The 25,985-nt window shown below is 56.0% G+C and overlaps 1 protein-coding gene and 1 long non-coding RNA gene across 3 annotated transcripts in view; one reads left to right on the forward strand and one right to left on the reverse strand.

Moving 5' to 3' along the window:
• SORCS2 (sortilin related VPS10 domain containing receptor 2) overlaps positions 1 to 25,985 on the forward strand; it is a 457,690-nt gene that overhangs the window by 340,159 nt on the left and 91,546 nt on the right. Inside the window, exon 1 of one of the 2 annotated variants that reach the window (XM_045056642.1) lies at positions 2,184 to 2,323. The exons of the other annotated variant lie outside the window; for it this stretch is intronic. Within the exon in view, the coding sequence (XP_044912577.1) occupies positions 2,216 to 2,323 (108 nt within the window). The 5' untranslated portion in view covers positions 2,184 to 2,215. Of the gene's footprint in view, positions 1 to 2,183; positions 2,324 to 25,985 lie in introns of those variants that run through there. 2 annotated transcript variants of the gene reach the window in all.
• Positions 925 to 2,453, reverse strand: LOC109499298. Its single transcript, XR_002156601.3, has 2 exons — positions 1,522 to 2,453; positions 925 to 1,342 (listed from the first exon to the last, which is right to left on the reverse strand). It is a non-coding gene; the product is annotated as an uncharacterized LOC109499298 (long non-coding RNA).

The raw sequence follows: 25,985 nt of genomic DNA on the forward strand, positions 1-25,985 counted from the left end.
ATCCTGAAGCCCCGGGGCCCCCAGCCCCCAGTCCTCCCAGTAGCACACAAAAGACGTTCCTGTCCCTCTGGAGATTTCAGGGGTTTTAGTGGCCGTGTGCCAGGAACAAGGGGCAAGGACCAGATGGGTGCTTCCTACAATCCACATTACATGATCGTCCTTGCCCTAAGGCCTGGCACTTGCCAAGTGCCCAGTCCCGATTTGCTGCCACGATTCTGTGACACCCTCTCTGGTGGTCGTTGTACACGGCTGAGATGTGGTTCCGTTCATTGTAGCGTTCATGCGCTCGCGGGCGTTTACTCAACACCTACTAGGTGCCAGCTGTTACCTGGCTCTTACAAGATGGGGCAGCCAGCCTGTCCCCGCCCTCGCAGGGGTCACAGCCTGGCATCTACGCCCCCCGGGCCTGTGGGGGAGCCTGGACCCGCCCCGCAGCTGCCCCCTCCCCGTCACATGGCATGGTGCAGAAACCGGGCCAGTTATTCAGTAAGGTCGCATGATTGCAAATAGGGTTTTCATTGGCCTGAGGCAGCATTCCCGCTCGCAAACGTGACCCGGCAACACGCTGGATTTTTCGGGGGGGGGAGGGGTCTACTGCTCTTGGCAGACACAAAACAAATCCACTTGGGATTAAGCAGAAATAGGATTATTAAAGAGTGGGCTTGTAGCCTCGCACGGACGTGCACAGACGTGATTGCTTGCTGCTTGGGAAGGGGATTCGCGAGGGTTCCGGTGGGAGCGGCCCCGCCAGCTTGGTGGGCGAGGCGGAGACCCGTTACCGTCTCTCCGGGAGGAGTGCGGTCTTCCGGCTGCTGTGCAGACAGCCTGCTTGCGACCCGGGTCGCTTTTTATAGAGACTCGCCAGACCCGTGTGTCACACGCCGTCTGCACAGCGCCCTCGGTGCCAAGACTCAGCTCTCTGACTCGGGGAAAATGCTGTTTAATTAGCCAGCTCAAAAAGACACCCAATTATGAGGGAAATTGGGCTGGAAGAACCCGTTTTTTTCCGATTTTTCTCTCCTTCTGTGCCGAAACCCATTCCTCCGCTCCAAGACCAGCTTGTTAATTTTTTAATGTAATTTTAAGTGGATGTTCTAGGAGGAATGCGCGTTCTTCTGGAAATTGGCTGAGAGCCGCGTGCTTGCCTCAGCACCTCACGGCTCACTGAGGATGGCGGTGTCCCCATCGGGGTCTCTCAGGCTCCAGTGGCATTTGCTGAGCGCCCGCCAGGCCCGGCGCTGGGCCAGGGTCTTGGCCGTCCACTCCCACGCGGCCCAGCTTTCCGGGAACCTGCCTCATGCTGCTGGAGCACCTCCGTTGCACAATCTGCCTCCGTTGAGCCCTTTCGGTGAAGGAGAGGCTGAACCCCTTGGGTTCAGAGCCCCTTGGGTTGAGAGCCCCTTGGGCTGGGGCAGGGGAGGTCCTGTTCTCAGAAGGTACCCTGGAAGGGGACCCCTGCCTCCACCCTCCTGGAAGGACCCTCACCGTCGCGGTCCCCCCCCTCAGTCTACCAGGAGTCACCTGCAGTCATGCACCACCCCAGGCGGCTGAGCGGACGGGCACGGGCAGCCAGCACGTAGTGGAGTGTGGGGACTCCCCCCCGCCAAGTGAAGACACCCCCCAGGCCACCATATTCAGGTGGTGAGGGGCTCACGGGACACCCTGTGGATTTTAGGAGAGTAGGGGCTCAGCTCTTTGACTCTAGAAAATCCCCGCAGGGAAGCCCAGGGAGGCTCGAGGCAGCGTCCCATGGAGAAGGAGGCACTGTTGCCCTGTGCCTGGGACTGACTCCTGTGTCAGATGGAGAGTAAGTCAGGACTGGGAAAGGAGACACTTGATTTGAAGATGACTGCGGGGGTGGGGAGGCTATTGCAATAAGAGGGGCTGTTACAACAGAGGTGGGGACCATGACAACAGAAGAGGGGCTGTTATAGCAGAGGAGGAGCCATAACCATAGGGGGAGGAGTCGTTAGAGCAGGAAAGGGGCTGTAACAATTGGGGAGGGGCTATTGCTATGGGAGGAGCTACTACAATGGGGGGAGGGGCTATTACAACAGGGGAGGAGCTATTACTATGGGTGGGGCTATTACAGGGAGAGGCTATGAATATAGAGGAGGGGCTATTACAACAGGGGAGGAGCTATTACTATGGGTGGGGCTATTACAGGGAGAGGCTATGAATATAGAGGAGGGGCTATTACAACAGGGGCGGGGCTATGAATATGGAGGAGGGGCTATTGCACCGGGAGGACTTGTTACAACAGGGGAGGGGCTGTCATATCAGGAGGGGGTTAATTCAGTGTAAGATCTGGAGCGTCTCAAAGGTAAGGGGAAAGGTGTTTCCTTTAGGGAGGAGCACACAGGGTGCAGGGCTGGATGGGTCATGAGCAGGAGGCATCTGGTTTGTGCCCGCTGGGTCTCAGGAGGGCTGTGCAGTGGGCTCTTGCCCACCGCAGGGCTGGGCACAGTTGGGCCTGTTGCTGGGGGGGGGGGGGGGGAGGCCCGACTGAAATCGGTCCGGCTCACTACTGGCATTTTGTCCAGCCGTCTGTGTGGTCCAGTTTGGCTAATCTTTTATGAGCAGAGAATGGGAACCTGGAGGTCCGTGCCTGGCCTGACGCAAGTTAACAGGGGCACGGGCACAGCTTGTCTAAGTCCACAGGGCAGGGACGTCGTGCCATAGCTCTTTGCTGGAGCACAGGGTGGGGTACTTAACCTCTGGAGTTTCTGAGAGCAGGGGACTCAGGTGAAGTCCCACACTGTCAACTCAGAGCAGGTCACAGCCACCTCTGTCCTGACTCGGATCAAGAAGGTTCCACCGGGTCCACAGGGAGAGCTGTGTGTTCCCCCCGGAGGCCACGCAGTGTGGGCTCCGCCTTGCTCATCCATGCCCCTGGTGCAGTGCTGTGCGGCTGTGCAGGGGGCTCCTAAGGGGCTCACCCTGCAGCCAGCCTGGCGGGACCCCAGTAGGGGCACCGCATAGAGCCTTCCTCTGCATCGACAGCTCCCGGATCAATCTGGGGACTGATCAGCTCTCCACACTCTGTTGCGACCGTGTCTCAGGTGGGGTTGAACCAGGCCCGGTGCACCCCAGGCGAGCCGAAGATATGGGGTGCCAGATAGGCATGCCGGGGAGCCCGGCTACATACGGCAAGGCACGCAGGCCGGCTGTTGGCGGGGTGGGGAGCACGTGGTAGAAGGCAAGAGGCGGCCCAAATGCCGATACCCCTGGCCTCCGCTTTTCTGACACCAAAACATGTTTCCTGCCAAGCTTGCTTAGGCTTTCTTCACGAAAACCTTGTGCGATGGTTTCTTCCACTCTCCGCGATATTCTTAAACTTCTCAGAAGCCGTGTGTGGAAGCCACCGCAGGTCCGCCCAGACCGCGACTGCCTTGGGAGCGGACGGTGGCTGCGTCCTCCCCAAGCCAAGTTAATGTCGAGCTGCACTACGTCCCATGGCTTCGGTCGTTGCCGTGGCCCGTGGAGCCCCTGTGACGTGGGGCCCCGCGGGCTTATTGGTTTTGACGGGCGCGGCATCGGTGTCCTTGCAGGCTGTGAGACTGAAGCCAGGGTCCTCCGGGAAGGCAGCAGAGCAATGCTCAGGGCTCCGCAGAGACCGGGAGCCCGGCTCACCCGGGTCCTGGCAGCTCTTGAGTCTCTGAGCAGGACTGTCGGCTCCCTCGGCGGGGGGGCAGCAGGGAGAGTCTGAGCATGGCACCGCCCTCACCCAGCATCTCAACACCCCGCCCCCCCGGGGGAGATGGGTCTAAATGAGGTGCTGTGAGTCCCCAGGGAGACAGGTGTGCTGCTGCAGCCTCCAGGTGGAGAATTCGATAACCCTAGACCCCACACTAAGCACCAAAGCTACCAAAGGCCATGGATCCCGTGGCCCCCCTTGCTGCTCCCTCCGGACTGCCCCCGCCCCCCCAGATCGCACACATCTCCTCTGTTCACCCTTCTGTTTGGTACCTCTCGCTGTGGTCGTGGTAGAGCCTGGGAGCAGAGCATCCCTGGGGAGAGACGAGAGAGGGCGTAGGCAGGGCGTAAAGGGAGTGGGGGCTTCGCTCTAGAGCTTAGCAGGCAATCTGAGAACCACGGTGAGAGGTGGGTGCGGTTTCCTGAATGTTTAAATGTAGGAGGGGTTTTGTGTGACCTTTCTTTAATGCGGTCCTAACTTGATTGCCTGGTGTACCGGCTTCCAGTTGCTGTCATGACAAATTAGTACGAAGTTGGTGGCTTAGAACAACAGAAATCTGTTCTCTTACAGTTCGGGGGTCAGCAGCCTGAAATGGGTTTCACTGGGCTGAAATCGGGGTGTCTGTGGGGCTGCACCCCTCACGGAGGCTCTTGGGGAGAACGTGCCTTGGCCTGTGGCCCCTTCTCCATCTGTGCAGGTGAACAGTAAAACACCCTCAGCCTAGCTGTCTGACTGGGACCTGTGTTTGCATTGCCACGCCTCCTTTGCTTGCATCGCCACGCCTCCTTGTTTGCGCTGTCACGCCTCCCTTGTTGGCATCGCCACGCCCCCTTGTTTGCATTGTCACGCCTCCCTTGTTTGCATCGCCACGCCTCCCTCCCACACTCTGACCTTCACGCCTCCCTCTTGCAAGGACCCTGTGATTGCATGATGCCCACCAGATAATCCAGGATAATTTCTCATCCCAAGATCTTTAATTAATCACATTTGCAAAGCCCCTTTGGCCATCTAGGGTAAGATATTCACAGGGACTGAGGATTAGGGCATGGACATCTTTGTGGGGCGTCGGGGGTGCGGGTGAGGCATTATTCTGCCAGCTACCCAGGTGAACGTGGCCTGCCTGAGTCCGTAGAAACCGGCTTTTTGACATAGTGTGTGGTGTATTATCCTGAACGCCCCCCAAGCACAGAAGAAAATGTGTGTTCTTCAGTTCTCTATTGGCAAGAACGCCCCAGGTATATCCTTGGATGTTCAAATCTTCTATCTTGTAACGGATTTTTGTCTGCTTAACTGTTGTCTAGGGAAGTGTATTCAGATTTCTACACCGAATGCAGCTTTGTGACTTTTTGGCTTGAAGTTCTGCCGACCTTTGGTTTGTTTACTGTAGGGCTTTATTCCATTACAAGATTAAAACGTTACGTATTGTTATATCTTTCTTGTAAATTGAATCTTTTATCATTGAATTAGCAAATTTTCATCCATCTGGCAAAGATTTTGCTTGTGTGTGTGTGTGTGTGTGCGTGTGTGTGTACTTTTCACCTAGTCCCAGGAGCAAGGTAAAAGTAGGCAGGTTTCTGTCTACACTGTGGATTTATCTCCAGTTCTCACACCAAACATGGAGCTCTCTGGCCCCAGCTTCAGGCTGAGGGCTTCCTGTTAAACTCCCTCTCTTGGCTTTGTCCCCTGACCCCCAGCCCTCATGCAGTCATCAGGACAGAGAGCCAAGATCTCCTGTTAGAAAAGGGTCCGTTTCATCCATGAGTCACATAAAAAACCCAAGCCAGAGTGGCTTAGCTAAGACAGAAGTTTATTAGCTTGTTTCTTTCTTATGACCAACACGTCAGGTGGTCAGTGCAGGGCTGAGGGTCTTCGTTATGTTTCACTCTGCGTGGCTTCTGTTCCCAGGCGTCCTCACAGTCCAGAATGGCTGCCGCAACACCGGGCATTGTGCACATAGTCCAGTTCTTGGAAGGGATAAAAGGTGTGGAGAGCGGCATGCTGTCATTTTAAGGAAACTTCCCGTGTTATTGTTTCTGTGGCAAGGATTTCAATGTTGTTTAGTCTGCCCTCTTGACAGTGAAACGGAGTCTGCCCAGGTGAACAATTCTGGATGATTTGTTATTTCACACCTGCCTCTGTTCTCCCATTCAGTTGCATTCCTCGTGCGTTTGGCAAGCACGTGTGCTTCTTGGTGGTGTCCTGGTGGGGTCCAGGTCAGGGGAGGGGCAGAGAGGGGGACTCAGCTGGGTCGCATGGGTGGGGAGGCGGCTGCTAGCAGATCAGGCCGTGGAACCACCTGGAAAGCCCAGGAACAACCCTCGGGGAGGGGTCTCAGTGTGGACGGTCTGGGGGCCAGTACCAGCAAGACTCAGGTGCAGAAAGAACACACGAGGGGCACCCGGGCTGGGGAGCGGGGTGCCCCGGGGCCAGAGACGGGGAGCTCTGGCGAGAAGTGGCGGTCGGGCCTGGCCGTGTGAGTGGGGTGCAGGGCTCGCCTCCTCCCAGGCTGCCGAACTCAGGCCCACACACCGCCGTTCCGGCTACCGCCCCCTCTCGTAACAATTTACTCTACACAGCTGGGCTTCAGCGCGTAAGTAGAAAGATCTGGTGACTCAGGTGTGCGACAGGAGTTCGACCAGCGAGGGTCCCCTTCACATCACAGACCCCGCTGCTCTTTATGACCCCGCTGGAGAAGAGGCTCGGGTCCTTTCAGCCAGGGGTGAGACCTGTTCAAGCCCGTGTGACCGTGGATTGCATTTTTTAACTATTTATTAAACGATCGTCTCTGTGGCCTGGAGACTCCAGGGCTTGTAACCCAAGCGTTAAGAGGGTTCCCTGGCGTTCTGGCATCTCGTTCTGACTCTTGGCTCTCGGCTTTTCGCTGGGACTGGTTGCTTCCCAGACCTGCAAGGTTTGTTTGCCCCGGTAGAATTTTCCAGCGCGCCTCTTCCAGGCGGCAGAGTTCTAAGAAGGTGGAGCTTCTGCACTTTCTCCAGGACGGGGAGATGGGTTCTTTAGCCTCGGATCTCTCCTCGGGTTCTGCTGGACGGGCCGCATCTGGGCCGCCCCCCCCCCGCCCTGCCTTCTGCAGGGGGGTGTCGTAGCCCATGGCGGTGTCACTAGGAAGGTGAGGACAGAGCTGTTGGTGATGACCCCAAGTGTAGCATTCGTTGGTGGGTGTCTCCAGTCATACTGTCCATTAAAGGTTAGGGGGGGCCCTGGGGCTGCTGGGGATCCCTTGACTGCATTCCCGAACAGACGGGGTGCGGCCGGGGCCGTCTCTGCCCTTTGGCCCCTCGTGAATCCTACACTTCCTACTGACTCTTCCCTTGAATGAGTGTTGAGCTCAGAGCCCAAGACCCCCAAGACCAGAATCAACCTTCCTGCCACTTGGTCACCAACAGAAAGCTGTGCTGACAGCTCTGACCTTTCTACTTTATTTTATTTTTTTATTTAAAAAAATCTTTTTTAACGTTTATTCATGTTTGAGAGACAGAGTGAGAGTGGGGGAGGGGCAGAGAGGGAGGGAGACAGAATCCGAAGCAGGCTCCAGGTTCCGAGCAAGCAGTCAGCACGCAGCCTGATGCGGGGCTCGAACCCACCAACCCGTGAGATCATGACCCGAGCTGAAGTCAGACACCCAACTACTGAGCCACCCGGGCGCCCCTGACCTTTGGTATTTAAAATTTTTTTAAATATTTATTTTTGAGAGAGAGAGACAGGTGCAAGCGGGGGAGGGGCAGACGGAGAGGGAGACAGAATCCGAAGTTGGCTCCAGGCTCTGAGCTGTCGGCACAGAGCCCGACGTGGGGCTCGAACTCACAAACCCATGAAATCATGACCCGAGCCAAAGCCGGACGCCTAACCAACTGAGCCACCCAGGTGCCCCCTGACCTTTGGTATTTTAATTGACTGTATAGGGTGACCACAGATGGACACTTAGGAAGACGTGGGTTGCCAGCCTCAAAACCGATCTGTGTTTCTGGTGTCATTATGTGTCTTCTGTTGACTTTTCAATAATGGAAAGAAAACTTCTGTCCAGCACTTAAACATTCGGATTTGAGGCAGCTAACTCCTTGTGCGTGTTCATGGGGACGTGCTCTGATCTGGAAGCAGGTGTCTCGTGGTGAGGTGGAGAGGCCACTTGGGGGAATTCTGTCCCCCCCTCCCTGCTCAGCCCATGTCACTGTCCTCCATAAAGCACCCCTCCACCCTCCTGCCCCTCCGGCCTTGGTACCGAGCATTTCCTGGACACCTGGCATTACGGAAGCCACCTTGCATCATCCTTAACGACAGTTCCGTATGCCAAGAATTCATATCCCCGTCACACAGACAGAATTGGGCTTGAAGAAGGAAGTGACTTTCCCCCAAAGAACCACATCACAGGTGGATGTGAGGTTTCAACAAAGTCTCTTTGGCTCTGCTCTGGGCCACCCTATGTCACCAGGATTTTGGAGCAGGCAGGATTTCAAGGCAATGTAGGTCCCCGTGTGCAATTAGGGGTCAAGGCTCGAGCCCGCCCGCTTCTGGGTGCAGACAGAGACGACGGGGTGGGAGCCTTGCCTCCTTGGCCAGAAAACCCAGCCCCTAACCCACCCTCTAGATGTCGGCCCTGATCCAGGACCAGGTCTGACCACATCTCCACCCTGCCGCAAGCCCAGGGGCCGTGGCCTTTCTCAGCCTCCCCTTTGGCTCCACACTTGGTCAGGAGCTGGCCTTTGAGGCCCCCCAGTGGCCTCTCCCAGGACAATCTGCATTTTATACGAAGGTGGGTCCTTCCTACTTTGGGGTGTGAAATTGTCCTTTCTTCTGTGAATTGGTGGTTGAGGGTAGTAGCTTTCTTTTAACAACATCCCTTGGAAAAATGAAAGGCTAGTGGGCCCCCCTTATATTCTTGTAAACTGTGATGGTTGGCCCGTGGAGGCTGGAAGCCTGGGCACGGGGTCCCTCTAGCCCTGCGCGTGCCACGACCTGCCCCGTGCACCTTCACACTGGCAGGCCCCCAGTCACGCCTGCCTGCCCACCTGCCCTCTCCCCGACCCTCCTGGCGAGGTCCCAGCCTTCCACATTGAACTCAGCTGTCATCGCATCCAGAAAGCCCTTCTGATGGTGCCCCGTGGACTCAGATCCCGCTCCTCCGGGCTCTACCCCACAACCCCTGTGGCTCCTTCTCCAGCCACATCCTTGCCCCACTTTGTCATCAAGGGCTTCTGTGTTTTTAAATATTTATTTATTTTGAGAGAGAGAGAGTGTGTGTGTGTGTGTGTGTGTGTGTGAGAGAGAGACAGAGAGACAGAGAGACAGAGAGACAGAGAGAGAGAGCAAGCAGGGGAGGGGCAGGGGGAGAGGGACAGAGAATCCCAAGTGGCCTCTGTGCTCAGTGCAGAGCCCAACGCGGGTCTCAAACTCACAAACCGTGAGATCATGACCTGAGCCGAAATCAAGACTCCGACGCTTAACCGACTGAGCCCCCCAGGCGCCCCAATCAAGCAAGGCCTTTTCTTCTTCTATACGCTGAGCTTCTGGAGGGCAGGGAGCATGTCCTGCTGTGTGTCCTCGGCCCAGGGCAGCACGTACGTGACTGGAATGGAGGCGTCAGGGCCAGAGTAGCCGTGGGGTTGGGCATGGGCTCCAGAGCGGTCAGGTCGCCGCCCAGTCCACTCAGGACAAGCTTGGGGACGTAGATGGGGTGAGCTGGCTTGAGGGGCTCTGCCGGGCACCCTCATGGTGACCATGTCTCTTATGCATCGCTGGTCATGCCCCCCACTGGCCTGTTTGGACAGACGCCGTCGGCTCGAAGACAAGCACTGTCTGTCTCCGACTTTGTGTTTTATTTTTGGCTAATGCAACTTGGCATTTTATTTTCCTTCATTACTTGTGGTTGTGCTCGAGGCGAAAGCTCCAGTAAATCTGTGACCGTCATCATCCACGGGCCTGGTTTTCAATCCGAGGCTGATGATTAGCCCACTCTTGCCCTCTCCCTCGACTGCCTCCTCGGGGCCCCCGGACTAATTATGGCAAGGTGCGCTAACCGAAGTTCCGTGTCAGGACTTCTCCGGAAATCTTTCGAGCCCTGAAAGTGCAGAACATCGAATGTGTTCAGAGGATGCGGTTAGCTGTGTCGGTGGGGGTTATGGGAGAAGGGGACCTTAGAGGGCACGCATACTCCCCCACCCCACCGCCTCAGCCCTGCGTGTGTGTGTGTGGTGTGTGTGTGGTTTCTTAGAGGTCTTGGGGTGAAGGGGGGTGGCTCAGGCCTGGGAGGGGAGAGGGCGTGGAGACGGGACGGGGCAGCTCTCCCAGGTGAGGGTGAGATGCCCCTCCTCCTGCACATCCCTAGGGCCCCCAAGCCTTGTCTTCACCGTCTCCCTGCTGCCCTGCCCGCCCCCACCCTGTCCAGCCAGTATGGGGTCAGGGGAGCGGCTGGCCTCTCCCCATCTCCTGAGCCCCTGTGCCTGCAGCAGGTGCACACGGGCGGGGAGGAGGCTGTCGTCTGCAGCCCGCGGGCCCTCCCGAGACCCAGGCCTGCGGTGCTGTCCTCTCCCCCTTCCTGAGAGTCCCTGCAGGACCCGGACCCCCGCCCCTCCCCCCGCCACCGCCTCAACCTCAGCTCTCCATCAAGGGCCCGGTGCGCTGGAAGAAAGTGCTATCAGTAATAACCCTTCACATCGCTACAGCGATTTCCAATTTGCCGTGGACTTCCACATCCATTATACCGTTTAATCCCGCCCCACGGGTAGCCACCAGGACGAGGGAGATAATACAAGGTAAGCTCTGGTACAGGGCCTGCCCCACCGTAGGCACCTACAAAAAAAGACAGCTGTAACTCTAGGGGTGGGGAGAGGGAGGGGAGGCAGGGGGAAGAGGCAGGAGGACAAGCATGGGCAAGGGGAGGAGGGGGAGCGGGGAGCTGTTCTCCCAGCTGGACTAGGACCGAGGCCAGCAGCGCGGGCTCTCAGGCCAGTGCTCCCTGTACCCGAAGGCAAGGCCCTTCCTCCCACCCCTCCCTCCCAGAGAGGAGCCACGGGTTCTGTCAACCAGGAGGGCAGGTCCCAGGGCCAGCCGGGCCTGGAGACGGTGGGGTCACTGCACTTGGAAGGGGAGTCTAGCATTCTGGGCAGAGGGAGTGCTTGTCAAATGAATGAACAAGCATTGGGGATCCCAGGCTTGGCCAGCTTCCTGAAAAATAGATCTTTATTCCACTTGAAGGAGGAAAATGTATTAATTGATGCCCCATCTCTGCACACACACAAAAATGCAAGGGGACTTCTTAGGCGACCTGAATAACCCAAAGAATAAGACAGAACAGTGAGGATTGAGGACAAGGGGAGGCAGTGGACAGCTGCTCCGTGGGGCTCCTGAGTCTAGTAGTCTCATGCTGTCCCTTAGAGGCCACATGTTCCCACTCAAGGAAGGTGGGAAGTCATGTCCTCCAACGAAGGGGCAGTCCAGCCCCGATACCTCCATAACTCTGAGGGTACCCAAGGAGAACATGCATCCCACATAATTTCATAGGAAGGGCCCTCAGGAAAACTGCCTGTGGAAATATTCCAGGCACTGGACAATAGGAGTCCCTCCAATTCCATACCCGTTCCTTGATCTCCTAGTGCAAGCTACTACTCAGCACGCAGACGTGAGGCCCTGAATGCTGGGTCTGGACTCTGCCGTCCTGAAACTTGAAATTCACCCATCTACTCAACCATCCATCCCTCTCTCCATCCACCCTCCATTACCTGCCAATCCATCACCCACCAGTCCGTCCATCCACCCATCCATCCATCCGTCACCCATCCATCCATCTATCCATCCACCCCTTTATCACCCACCAGTCCCTCTCTCTATCCATTCACCATCCATCCACCATCCACCCGTCCATTCATTCATCACCCTCCAATCCATCGCTCACCAATACATCCACCCATCCATCCATCTATCCATCCACCCCTTTATCACCCACCAGTCCCTCTCTCTATCCATTCACCATCCATCCACCATCCACCCGTCCATTCATTCATCACCCTCCAATCCATCGCTCACCAATACATCCACCCATCCATCCATCTATCCATCCACCCCTTTATCACCCACCAGTCCCTCTCTCTATCCATTCACCATCCATCCACCATCCACCCGTCCATTCATTCATCACCCTCCAATCCATCGCTCACCAATACATCCACCCATCCATCCATCTATCCATCCACCCATCTATCTATCCATCCATCCATCCTTCCTTCCATCCATCCATGCATGCATCCATCCATCCATCCATCCATTCATCCACCCATCCATCCATCTATCCATCCACCCATCTATCACTCACCAATCCCTCTCTCCATCCATCCATCCATCCATCCATTCACCCTCCCCACTGAACACTGATTTATCAGAGATTAATCTGACAGTGCTGTAGGTTCTGGGGATACAGCACTGAGCAAGAGACGCAGCGGCTTAAAATCAGGGCCACCACACACACAAATTGGGCGGGCTTGGCACTGCACAAGGCGACTTTGCTGAGGGTGAACCGAGCTAAATTTACTTGCCAGGCTATGAGCTCTGACGTGGGCTGCCTTGGCCTGGAGGAAGGGGAATCTTTTTCCTGATGTAAAGGGGCCAACCATTCCTTAAGGCACTTTCCCTGGGGGCTACTTCTACCTTTTTAAATGTGCATAAAGTCCTTGGCCAGGCAGCAGCAGCCCTATTCCATCCTGGGCAATCTCAGAGGGAGGGTGTTATATCCCTGCCCCATTCCTGACATACCAATCAAGTGTCCCTGTGCCTTGATGTTGCTTTTCCAGCACCTGAGATAACTTTGTCCCAAAATACCGTTCCCCAACTAACTCATTCATCCTTCAAGGACACCTGCGCCAGGAAGCTCTCCTTAACTACCCTTGGGAGGCTCAGTGACTCCTCTGAGCTGCCACAGATCCCCAAAATTACCCACATCAGGTGCTTACCACTCATTGTAGGTGATGAAGGGCCACTCCTGGCCTCAGGGCTGGCCAGAGGGGACCAGCAGGCCTATATCATCCACCCCAGTGGCTCAAGTCCTTCACAAGGTTGCCAGATTGAGCACACACACACAAAAGACAGTTAAATTTAAATTTCACATAAGCCACGAATTATTTTAGTATATCACAAATATCACACACATACAGAAAAATGCACAACATGGGGGAAATACCTATACTAAAAGGTTACTTGTTTCTCATAAATTCAAATGTAAGCAGGCATCCCGTGTTTTCTGTCAGCCTTCCCTTCAGCTGGACCCCAGCTTCCAGGAGCAGGCCTCCAAAGTGAGGTCAGGTGTGCTGGGTGACCCCAGGGTCACTGCCCCACAACAACAGCCCCAACCAGAGAACAGCCTTCATCCAGAGGCTTCCTTCACTCTGTCCGTCCAGGCTGGTTGGGAGGTCTCCTCTGAAAGTCCCCATGCGTGCCTACCTGCACACACACACATGCACACACACACACGCACACACAGCCTGAGCCCCTGGCTGTCCCTCCATCGTAGCCGGGCTGCCCTCCGCATCATCAATCACCCACCACCCCATGAACCCCAACAAGGCTCCTGCCTGGGCCAGGTTCCAAGGAAGCCCCATCTCCGTGGGTTGGACAGGTCCCACTAGGCCAAAAAAATGAGTTCAAGAAAGTAACCTCAGCCCTGGATAGATTTTTTTTTCTGCTTAATTATAAAATCCATTGCAATAGAAATCACAAAACAGAACAACTTGGCTATTATAGGGACACTGCTTTATACTCATAATTTAAAGAGCTTGTTTTAAAAACGGACTGTAAAACCACTTAATTACTTGGTTTTAAAGCCAGCCATGTGGAAATTATGTTCCTTCGGTGTCCGTTTTGGAGGTGATTTCTGGCAAAGAGAACTCCACAGTGGCTCATTTTGTGCCAAGCTCCCCGGGGCTGCCTTGCATGTACGCAGCCCTGTGTGCTCCCTAAACTGTTCTCATGGCCTTTGTGAGCCTCGCAGGGTCCCAGCAGTTAGACAGCTGGTCACCCCTAAAGGTGATGAGCCCAGGGTCCAGCAATAGGGACCTTGTGGTGCCTGCCAGGCAGCTCCTAAGAGAGGCCAGGACCAAGTTCTGAATATTTTGACTACAAATCTTACAGTCTTTCTAGCATACCTACCTGCCATCCATCTATCCAACCACCCCGCCGTGCCGTTTATCTGTTTATTTACCTGTCTGTTGGCTGCCTCATACACACATACACCTGCCCACCCATCCATATAACCATTCATATCTACATATATACACCCATCCATCCATCCACCCATCCATCCATCCATCCTCCCATCCACCCATCTATCCATCTACCCATTTGCCCATATGTCCATCTATCCATACATCCACCTCTCTATCTACCTGTCAACCCATTCATCCATCCATCCATCCGTCACCCATCCATCCATCCATCCATCCACCCATCCATCCACTCATCCATCCATCCATCTACCAATCCATCCATCCACCCTTCCATCCATCCATCCATCCATCCATCCATCCATCCATCATCTATCCTTCCATCCATCATCTATCCTTCCATTCAACAGGCCCTTATACAGCTCCTCATATGCTGAGTTTCTGGGCAAGCATTGGGCTGGGGTGGGAATAGAATAGATTCCCTGACCTCAAGTTGTTCACAGCCCAATTAGATCACAAACCACTCTCCTATGGCAGAATAAGTTCAAAGTGAAGGTGTGTGTAAACTTCAATGGGACTGCGATGGGGGATTGGTCACCATAATGGAACAGGAAGCATTTCATGGAAGAGGGGACATTTGGGTTGGCCTTTGAAGGATGTATAGGTGTTGACCATGTGTAAGAGGAAAGGGTATTCTAAGCAACACCTCCAGTTCTGAAGTTCAAGATCAAGAACTGTGAGCTCAAAATCTGGCTCCACCCTCCCAGGCTGTGTTTCTGGGGATGAGTCTATCTTTTGAGCTCAGTTTCCTCACCTGTAAAGGGGAGAGAATCGTTTTTACTCTGTGCCTCCCACTGACCGTCTGTTCTGCCTCACCTTCTTAGCTCAGACTTCCGCTTCAGGGTTCACAGACGAGGAGATGGGATGTTCACCAATTCCTCCAGTTTCCCCCTCTCTTGATGACCCTACCCAGTCCCACGGTATCACGTACCATGGACACACACAAGTTAACCTGCCAGCCCTGCTGTCCTCCTGACTCCACACTCAGGTCTCCTGCTGTCCCCATGACACCTGGATGTCATGACTAAGGGGCATCCCAGACACATCATGCTGCACTCAGAACCCTCCAGAGGAAGGTAACACCCTAGGCAGGCTGAAAGCCTGGAGGTCACTCTTGACCTCACATCAAGTTCTGAGCCGCTGTATCCCAACCACACTGCCCTCGTGCACGGTCAGCAACCTGGTGTGAGCCACTCCCCATCCTAATGCCCTCCCAGCAGGCACTTCTCTTAAAATAGCCCGGAAGCCTTCTGGCCGGCAACACCACACTTGGACTGGCCACCTCTTCAGTCCCTGCTCAGGGACGGGAGGGAAAGTCTCCTATGGGGAGGGTCTCCCGTCCTGGCATCAGTGTTAGGTGGCCAGGAGTCCTGGCTCGGCCCCCTGGGGCCTGTGGACCATGGAGAGCTGGCTCTCCCTCCTTGGATGCCAGTGTCCCGGACAGTAAAGTAAGGCATTTGGACTAGATGGCGTCCCTCCCTGTGCACCAGCCACTGAGTCTGCGGGTTCCCTGCCCACTGTCCTAAGGGGGTCAAGAGACTCCACCAAGAACAAGGTTCGGGCTGACACTCACCCCTCAGAATGCACTGGTGTTAGGGGCTGCTGTGAGGAACGTACTTGTGTGTGTGTGTGTGTGTGTAAGCATGCACGCACATGTGCTGATGTATGTGTCCATCCGTGCGTACGTATGTGTGATTTAAAGCGCGTCCACGTGTCGCACCAATAAAAAGCGATCTTGGCCCGATTTTGTCAGCCCTTCCCCCACCACCGCAGACACTCGAGCATCGCCGGCTCCTGCCCCTCTTCTTCCTCTTCTGTGTCCTGGGCTGGGGACCACTGGGCATTTCTCAACCGTGGCACCTCTTTTGCTGCTAAAAGTTTTGATCCTGCTAAAGAAGAACAATACAGGATCACTTGCTTTCCCAGATCAGCCCCCCTCCCACAACATCACTATTTATTATTTTCCCCGGTCTTAAAAATATGAGACAAATGGCCTGGGCTTTTGCTGAGAACAGAGTTTGGCTTTATTATGTGGCATGGCTCCTGGTGTGGCTGCTAGTCTCCAGTGCTTTCTGAGCCTTTTATGCAGCCAGGTTCTCATAGCGGGTCCTCATCCACTCCCACAGCGTGCACTAGGAAGTCCTACCTGCCACGTGCCAGACCCTGGGGACACAGAGTGGCCGAGACAGCCAGAGCCCCTGCTCTTTGGGAGCTCCCCACTGGGGAGATGCCTGCTTTGAGAAAAGGAAGCAGCCTTAGGTCAGGTTCCTCAGAAGCAGAGCCTGAGGCAGGGATTTGGTGCACCTTTGAGGCAAGGAGACCAGCCTTCCCACCCCCTCGTCACTGAGCGTTGTCTATGGACCACCAGGGAGGGTATAATTTCCCAGATGAGAGTCTCCTGTCAGCCGAGGGCAATTTTCTGGGGAAGGGGCCAGCTGTGAGATATTGGTGGCCGACACCCACAGTATAGGGGGCTGGTACACCCCACAGTGTCAGCCATGAGGCAAAAGCATCCTCAAGGCAGGCCTTTGTCACAAGTGCTCGATGCTGCTGACAAAGCCGGGCTTGTCTTTGTGTCTGTAGGTTGGCCTGCTGATTGGAGCAGCAGGAGTTATTTGCCCTTTTCTTGCCGATTAGAAACTGACGTGCTGGCCTGGGGGGTTGGTAAGTGGAAGGACCAGGACTGAGGGTCCCACGGCAGGGCCCCCTTCCCACTGCTCCGTTGCGGTCTCCCACCTGAGCAGGCAGGCCAGTGTCCCCGGCTCTCCTGCTCCTTGGGCAGGAGGACTGCCCCGCAGGAGATTCCAGACCACCCTGAGTGGCCCACCTCCAGCCGTCCCTCTCCTGTCTGCCTGTCTGCCCCGCTCCCCATGGTGAATTCACCACCAAGAGGCAGTCCACGGAGGGGAGGTGGCAGGCGGCAGGCTATGAATAGCACAGGCACCCAGATCTGGGTCCCATCCAGCTCTGGCTGTGTCAGGAGGGGGCTCCCATGTCCCCCGTCAGCCTCAGGCACCCGCACCTCCTCTAGCAGGTGGGGTTCTGTGTGCCCTGGGCAGCGTGGCCAGGCCTGGAGGGGATTTGGACGGTCTGCCCAGCTCAGAACCGGCCCATAGGCTGACTTGGTCCACGGGAGCATCAGGAGTGGAGGGAATTTCTCTTCGGGTCTCCAGAGCCTTCTTTTGACGTTCTTGCTCCAAATGCAGGGTGTGTGTGTGTGTGTGTGTGTGTGTGTGTGTTGGGGGGATGGTCACTGGACAACATCAAAGGTGGTGAAATATGTTTTTTAACATCAAACCCTTTTGCCAAACAAAATCTTATACAGAAACCCAATCAATACATCAGATCAGAGAAGGGCTGCTTGGCTGGGGGCCTAGAACCTCCCCATCACCCGCTCGGCCTCCTCTGAGCTGACAGACCTCTGGGCTAGGTGGTCACCTCTCAGGAAAGTTGGGGTAACAACGGAAGAGGCTCTCGGGAAGAGCCAATGAGCGAACACGCACAAGGCACTCAGAGCAACGTCTGCCCGGGGTGAGCGCCCCCCCTTCCCATCCTGTTACTGTTAGTGTTGCGTTTGTTGCGTTTGTTACGTTTGTTGCATTTGTTGCGTTTGTTGCATTTGTTGCGTTTGTTGCATTTGTTGCGTTTGCTGTTGTCACCAGCACGACCGGTGTCATTGCCATGATGACTGCCCGGCCTGGTGGGTTTTGCACAAACCCCACTGTCACACCTGCACACCATCACAGCGACCTGTGAGTCATCAATCAGTCAATCAGTGACTCGGGGACGGTGTGGGATTTTCATAGCATCCTGGTCCAAGTAGGGCCCAGAGAGACCCACATCCTGCCCCAGGGTGCAGCCTCTCACCCAGCTTGGCTCCCAGGAGGGGGCCTGCCTACCGAGCAGCCGTCAAGGAGAGCCAGGGATCACGGCCCTCCTCACCAGGCTGCCGGGACCTCCTCCTGCCACTCTACCCGAGGCTTGGTAGAAGTGAGAGACCAGAGCGGGAAGCCAGGAGGGTGGATGGTGTCCCCCTCCTTCTCAAATGGTGGGGTCTAGCCTCCCAGGACCACGGAACTGGTTCAAGGCCACACTGCTGTATGCGCATGGCCAGAATTCAGCGTACGTCTGCCGGATTCCAAAGCCCGTTCTTCTGTGCCTTGGAGGGCTGAGCTTTTTTATAAAGAGAAGCACTCACGTGGTCAGTGAGGTAGGGAGCCCCCCCATCACTAGAGGCATCCAAGCAGAGGGGCAGGGACACTGTTGTAGCAATCCAGCATCAGAAAGTTGTGCTGGTCTGGCCGGCACCCCAGCCACCGGAGGCTCTGAAATGGCCTGCCACCTATTTGGGGCTGCCCCTGTGTCCTGAGTGACAGGAAGAGGCTGGACCCGCCCGGCTCCTCCTTCTCGCCCCCCACCTCCTCTGATCTGTGCCTGTGGGAGGGCGTGCGGCCAGCCTCCACCTTGAGTGCTGTGGTTGGGGGGTCCCGGCAGCCTGCGTGCCAGGAGCTTATTCATACTGCTCCATCTGGAAACACCAACACAGATGGTTCTCACCGGAAGCCAGAGCCTCGGTTCACATTGGTCTCCACATGACCGCTGAGACCCCTCGGGAGTTCTCCGGAGCTGTCTCCCCAAGAACATTAATTAAATCGTCATCCACTTGTGGTGGAACAGCGACAAGGAATGGACAAAGGAGAGTACTCCCCTCTCCCATTATCGCTGTGTGTTTGTTCAGTTCACCTACCACTCGGGAGGCTGTTCTGACCCCAGGGCCACTCCCTGACCCTAAGGAGTAGAAGCCACAAGACTCACTGCCAACTGACGGCACATGACTAAGAGGACAGAAAGAAGGGATGGAGAATGGCACCATCCCTCCCCGGGGACACCTGTCCCCGACCTCTAATGATCCGTGGTACCCGGGGACACCAGTCCCCCCATCTTTGATGATCAGTGGTACCTGGGGACACCAGTGCCCACCCTTGACCATTGATGCCACTACCAGTGGCCCATGGCTTCCCTGCACTGTCCTCTCTGGTCCTCTCCTCACCCTCCTGCTCACTCCTGTGTCCTCAGGCTCTTCCCCAGCAGCGGGAGGCACTGGGTCCATTTGCTTCACTGCTTTCATCTCAATGCTGTAGGCGAGAGCCAGAGACCCTCAGACTCAGGGTTGCCTCACCCACTGGGCACCCAGTCCTGCCACCGTCACCTTCTTTACACTGCCTGCAGCCCTCTCCCCGCCTCTGCGGCCTCCTCATCCTCCCACTGCGCCTGACCTGTCTCACTGTTTCTTTGGTCTTGCCAATGCCCTCCTAGACAACGCCCCCATTGTTGAATGGTTGGGCCCCCTTGGAGTTCATGGTCTTGCCAATGCCCTCCTAGGGATCCTCCCCCCCATTGTGGAATGGTTGGGCCTCCCTTAGAGTTCATGGTCTTGTCAATGCCCTCCTAGACACCCCCCCATTGTTGAATGGTTGGGCCCCCTTGGAGTTCATGGTCTTGCCAATGCCCTCCTAGGGATCCCTCCCATTGTTGAATAGTTGGGCCCCCTTGGAGTTCATGGTCTTGCCAATGCCCTCCTAGGGATCCCCCCCCCCATTGTTGAATGGTTGGGCCTCTCTTGGAGTTCATGGTCTTGCCAATGCCCTCCTAGGGATCCCCCCCATTGTTGAATGGTTGGGCCTCTCTTGGAGTTCATGGTCTTGCCAATGCCCTCCTAGACACCCGCCCCCCATTGTTGAATGGTTGGGCCCCCTTGGAGTTCATGGTCTTGCCAATGCCCTCCTAGACACCTGCCCCCCATTGTTGAATGGTTGGGCCCCCTTGGAGTTCATGGTCTTGCCAATGCCCTCCTAGGGATCCTCCCCCCCCCCCATTATGGAATGGTTGGGCCTCCCTTGGAGTTCATGGTATTGCCAATGCCCTCCTAGACACCCCCCCATTGTTGAATGGTTGGGCCCCCTTAGACTTCATGGTCTTGCCAATGCCCTCCTAGAGAGCCCCCCCCATTATGGAATGGTTGGACCTCCCTTGGAGTTCATGGTCTTGCCAATGCCCTCCTAGAGAGCCCCCCCCCCATTGTTGAGTGGTTGGGCCTCCCTTGGAGTTCATGGTCTTGCCAATGCCCTCCTAAACACGCCCCCCCCCCATTGTTGAGTGGTTGGGCCTCCCTTGGAGTTCATAAATGCCCCTTTATGTGCTTCCTCAGTCGTGCCACCACTGTGGTGACTGTGGGCTCCATCAAGCCAAGGGCAACGAGGCTGTCCTCGCTCTGTCCCTGGCATGAGCTGACATCGGTCCCATGGGCACCTGAGTAAACAGTGGTGGGAAGGGCACTCTGTGCCCCTTGCCCATCTCTGCAGGTGCGAGGAAGAGCCTGGATGGAGCCTGGCTCCAGCTCCCACCCAGGGGGGGCTACTGCCCTCCGTGTGGCACGCTTGCTTCATCCATCAGCAGGAGGAAAGCAGGTAACTACCTCACTGGAGGGTTGTCGAACTACATGTAACACATTCAGTGTCGTGCCTGGCATACAGTAAGTGCTCAATAAATGTTATGTACACTCATCTCATGAACAGTGCTGTCACCTGCTCTGCGTGACACGAAGCGTCTCGTTCAGGTGAGCCATGATTCAAGGTGATACCAGCCACAAGACCTTGATGGGTCTCATCCCGGTGGGGATTCAGGTTCCTCACCCAGAGGAAGCCTCTCAGCTCTGCGTTTACCTGATTCTGTGACCACAGAACCTCAGCAGTCCTGACACCGATGACCGTGGCCTCGGCCTTCCCCTCACCTCAAGGGAAGGGGATGACAGTGGCTTCTAGTTGATGCTAGTGTGACATTTCCATCAACTCGACCAGCAGTGGCAAGGATATCTTGGTGTCTGTTCTCAAACGTTTGGAGAGCAAGCCTTGAGAGATCCCACAGTTGTTTCCAAAAGCCGGACGCTGCCCGAGTCACTGCTGAAAGGCGTAGCAGGTACTGACATACGTTCTCTCGCTCCCTACCGTTCAGTGAGGGGGCAGATAAATGCACAAATTGCTCGCAGATCTAATCGTACATGGTTAATACAGCCGTCCTGATAAAAGACAGTCTTCCAGAACACAGTCACTCGGGAGAATTAGCCATCCGCCACCCTCCGCCCAAGCAAGCAGGCTTTTAGCTTTGTCTGAAGACAATCTTCAGACAACCAAACAAAACACAATTAAACCGTTTTCACTCCAAAGCCACAGCGTAAGCCCCTTTAGAGAACAGAGATCATCAATAATGACGGGGGAGGGGCGGCGGGGGACTTCTCATTTCACGATGCTACGGACAAGTGTATTAATAAATCAAGGCTGTAAAATATTGGTGATGAGCTATTTTTTATGGCCTGAAATATGTTTGCCTTATCTGGTTACTATCGATCAGACACAAGATATTCCGAGGCAGCCTCTGGCCGAAGGGAAAAGGTTTGCCTCTCCATTAAATTTACAAATGTTCTTGGGGATGTTTCCTGGCTGTCAGGTCAGTAATTAAAACCGAACCAGCCCTTGCCTGAAAATCCATTCCATGATTGTGTTTCGTGGACGTTTTACCAAATCGTGTTGGATGCCTGTCAGTTCAAGTCTTGACTCAGAGGCAGGACGAGGCAGTTAGCGTCAGGCAGAGCTGGGCCAATGCCACGGCTCTCAGCCTCCGTGGGCCCGCACGGGTCAGCGTCCCCTCCACACTGCTGGGTTTTGTCCGTAGAACAGAGAAAAAACATCTCCCACCTCGTCGCTGTTGTGACCAAAACGTGAGAACCCCTGTGCCAGCACCTAGCGCAGGGCCAGGCACATGGCAGGTTCTCAGTGAATGCGATTTCCCTCTTATGCTCCACCCCTGCATCTCAGGTCTGTGCCGACACAAGATGGGGAGCCATGAGCCACTGGTACCCACACCAAGGAGGGTGGGTTCAGTGATGATTGCAGTAGGCGACTAAAACGTGCACTGGACTCAACGTGTACACTGTTTCCCTCCTCATGAGCACTTACATCCACTTGGCAGGGAGTTGTCAATGGATTCATGGATGGAGGATGAATGGGTCGAAGAGGGAGGAGTGGGGGGAAATTTGGATAGATGGCTAGGTTGGTGGTAGAGGGACGGCTAGATGGATGGGTGGATGGACAGATGATGGAAGGAGGGAGCAAGGGAGGGTGGAAGGAAGGAAGGAAAGAAGGAGGGAGGAAGGAAGGAAGGAAGGAAGGAAGGAAGGAAGGAAGGGAGGAAGGAAGGGAGGGAGGGAGGGAAGAAGGAAGGAACGTTGGTTGCCTAGAAAGATGGATGGATGAGGGACGGATGAATGAATGGATGGATGGAAGGAAGGAAAGATGAAAAGAGAGAAGGAAATACAGTTGAATTAAACATATTAATAACTGTACATAGATTATCTAGAAATCTTCATTTTTTAAAAATTTTCTTCCTGTCTTATCTACTCAGTAGAGAACTGAATGTACATTTTTTGTTAAATGTTTATTTACTTTTGAGAGAGAGACAGAGACAGACAGACAGAGCACGAGCAAGGGAGAGGCAGAGAGAGAGGGAGACACAGAATCCCAAGCAGGCTCCAGGGTCCGAGCTGTCAGCACAGAGCCCGACGTGGGGCTCGAACCCACGGACTGCGAGATCGTGACCTGAGCCGAAGTCGGTCGCCTACTCAACGGGGTCACCCAGGCGCCCCTGTACATTCTTATTCTTATTCCCAAGCAAATTCCTGTCTTCACAAAAGTATACGATTTATCGTTTTCTCTGACTATGCAGTGAGCACATACCCATCTTCAAACGTCCTGGCCCCTCCTGCAGGCATGTGCTCAGCGCCCCTCCCGTGGTAGGAGTACCTTACGGGCTGAGGATGGGACAGAAACACACTCGAAAGAAAGAAAAACACCCAGAGTCCCGTCAGCCGGAACTGAACAGTGTTTTTAGCCTTCTGGACTGTTTCATTCATCCTTTCTGTATGTGCATGCAGAGACAAGCATGTCTTTCTGTACACGCACGCGTGGAAGGCTGGGAGCCACGTGTGCGTGCTTCCGCACCTGTGTCTGCACACCGGGGGTCACTGGCCGCCGTGACCCCCGATTCGTCTTCTCACAGTACTTCCCGAGCTCCGAAACATCACCTGTCTCCTCCGCTGGGATGCAAGGCCCCCGGGAGGGGGGCTCCGTCCTTCCTGTGTGACTTCGTCTCCTGCACACCTAACACGCCGCAGTGCTCAGAAAACGTGCCTCGACTGGATCAGTGAAGGCCGAATAGGGATCAGCCATGTGTGCCTCCCTCCATCCCCTCGGTGCCTCGTGTGTATTTCTCTGGACGCTTCTCCTCCAGACATTCTCACAAATTCCCTGCACTGAGTGCAGGGCAGGTGGCGGTGGGCATCCCGCCCAGAATAGGACAGCCCACAGACACTGCCGCTCACCCCCTGCCTTGGTCTGCCCAGCTTGCCGCGAACCCCCAAGAAGCGTGTGTGGACTCGAGCGCCAGGGGGAGCCTCGCCATTTTCCACGTTTCTTTCAGGAGCTAGCTGTGTTTAGAACGAATGTCAGGAGGTCTCTCGATCTTAGTTCTGCCCCAATTTATAGTTTGCCAAGAAACTTTATTAATATTTTAAGATTTTATTTTAGAGAGCGTGTGCACGTGAGCAGGGGAGAGGGTCAGAGAGACAGAGAGGGAGAATCCCAAGCAGAGCCCGACACAGGGCTCGATCTCCGGACCCTGGGAGATTCCCCCTCCCCAGACCTTCCCCCCCAGGCCTCAGCCTTCACTGCAGTCGATGAGAAGACAGCCAAGGGTGTCTGGGCAAAGTCGGGGGCATTCTAAAGCTAAGTGTGAGGCCGCTGCGGGCGTTTGGGGGACAGGAGGCCGTCTGGGATGGCTGGACCTCGGGTCATGTGACCGTGAGGTCCACAGGGCGAGGTCATGGGGCAGTGTCGTGAATGCCGCACTCAGGAGCACGGGCAGAGGAGACCCTGAAGGGTCCCCAGCAGCGACGTGATCGTGCAGGCTTGTGTTTCCATTAATTCACGTCACCCGTGGCTTTTCCAATAACGTCTCTCTCTGGTTTAAGAAACTACACAAATAACCAGGAGCGCTTATATTTTTCCCACGGAACCCAGAGATGGCCGGGCCACCGCGCAGTGGTGCTCCCGTGACCTCTCCTGTGCTCGTGGCCACCCGAACCGAAAGCATCGCGTGGAGTGATCGCTTTGGGGGGGGGGGGGCGCCTGAGCGTGTGGTCAATGTCCCAGCAGGATGCGTGCACCACAAGAGTGAGGCGCTGGGTGGGGAGTTATTTTCCTCCTCGTGAGTCACGCGGGCGTGCAGAAGGTGCTCTCTGCAGCTTCTAATTTAAGGCCCGAGGACTCTGCCGTACCTATTTGTCTCTGCTTCCTGCCTCTCCTGGAGTCAAAGCCAAGTGTTCTGTGTCCCCCAGCTGGGCACAGCTGTCCGGCCAGGAATAGACTGGGCGATGGGCGATTTTAAATAGGTGACCGCAGGTGACGCGGATCCCGGGGACTGGGGCGGGGACCCTTTTAGCCATACGCTTGGGAAAGGGCAGGCTAAAATAAAAAATCCTCTCCCTGTTGGAGTTCTGAATGGAAACCAGGAAACCAGAGATCTGTTGCGCACTCAAACGGAGCTGTAGCAGAGGCAAGAAATAGTTTCTGGATGCTGTTTGTTTCCTTTTATAACTCGGAGCACTGAGAACTGTGATTTGCGAGAGCCTTGCTGTGAGGCAGGCTGGGGCGCTGGCACCACCTTTTGGAGGAGATGGGCCGGAAACCCTGCCGTGGGAAGCCGTGGACCGGGGAAGGCGACTTGGCCTTGGAGGCCTGAGCAGGGCAGGGCAGGGCCACACGCGGTTCCCACCGGGGGCGGGGCCACACGCGGTTCCCACCGGGGGCGGGGCCACACGCGGTTCCCACGGGGGGCGGGGCAGGCCAGCAGGTGCGAGCAGGAGGTGAGCCAGGCAGGCTGGGAGGCGCAGGCTCCGGGCGAAGGGTCCCAGGAGGGCGTCTTCAGGCCCCGGTTCAGGCGGGTCTCCTGACCTGGCGGGGGGGGGGGGGGGGGAGAAAAGGATGAAGAGGAACCGAAAGCCCCCCTCCCCTCCCTGCCTCACCCTGCCTCTTCACATGGCCAGAAATCCATCCCCCCAGCCCTGGACCGACCTGCAGACTTCTGGAAGCCACTCCTGATAGCCCCTGAAGGCGGGAGGTGTCTCTAGACCCTCCCAAGTCCACCGGGACGGGAGCCCCAGTGTCTGTTGCTACTTCCTGGCCAGGTGCAGTCATGTCACTGGCCAGGATGTGTGCCACTGGTGCAGATGGGGAATGTAGGGAGAGAGGACGACGCTGGCCGGCAGTGGGACCTGCACAGGGCACTTGGCCTCTCTGGCCGTGCCCTTGCTCCCGCCCCAGCAACAGGGGTCATTCTTCCAGGGCACCCTCTCTGCCCTCTGCCCACGTCTGTCCCGGGATCTCACGGTGCAGGGGGCCATAGGCTTCCTGTCCCTGTCACCGCCACCTGTGACCTGCCCCCACAACGTGACCCTGACTCAGGATGGTGCTTGGTGAATTTGTTTAAAAAAAAAAAACCCACCGCCATAATAAACCCCGTTATCCCGTATGGCCTGCTTCCGGCACAGTCAGCGTGCCGGCTGTGCCCCAGGGACCCTCTCTTCTGATCGCTTCTGCAGTGGGATTCCTGTCTTCATCTTGTAGAGGAAGACACTGCAGCTCAGAGAGGTGAAGCAGGCTGCACAGTTCAGGGGGGCAACCGAGGCGTGAAGCCCAGCTCCGTGTGCCTCCAGGGTCTGCTCTACCCCCCAGACCCCCAGGCTCGCGTTGTGGGCTCGCTGCATTCCTGGGGCCGGCTTCCGTGTTCTCTCCACGCCCGGAGAGGCATCTCAGAGGCTGAGGGTGGGGCCGTGAGCGACAGAACCCCGGGGACGGGGCCTGATGCAGGCTGGTATGTCATCGTCACTGGGTGGGGAGCAGCGGCAGGGTGGGCCAGCGCACTGAGGGGCACGCGGCCAGTGGGCTCAGAGCTGA

This window comes from Felis catus, chromosome B1 (assembly GCF_018350175.1).
Source record: "Felis catus isolate Fca126 chromosome B1, F.catus_Fca126_mat1.0, whole genome shotgun sequence".
Classification (NCBI taxonomy): domain Eukaryota; kingdom Metazoa; phylum Chordata; class Mammalia; order Carnivora; family Felidae; genus Felis; species Felis catus.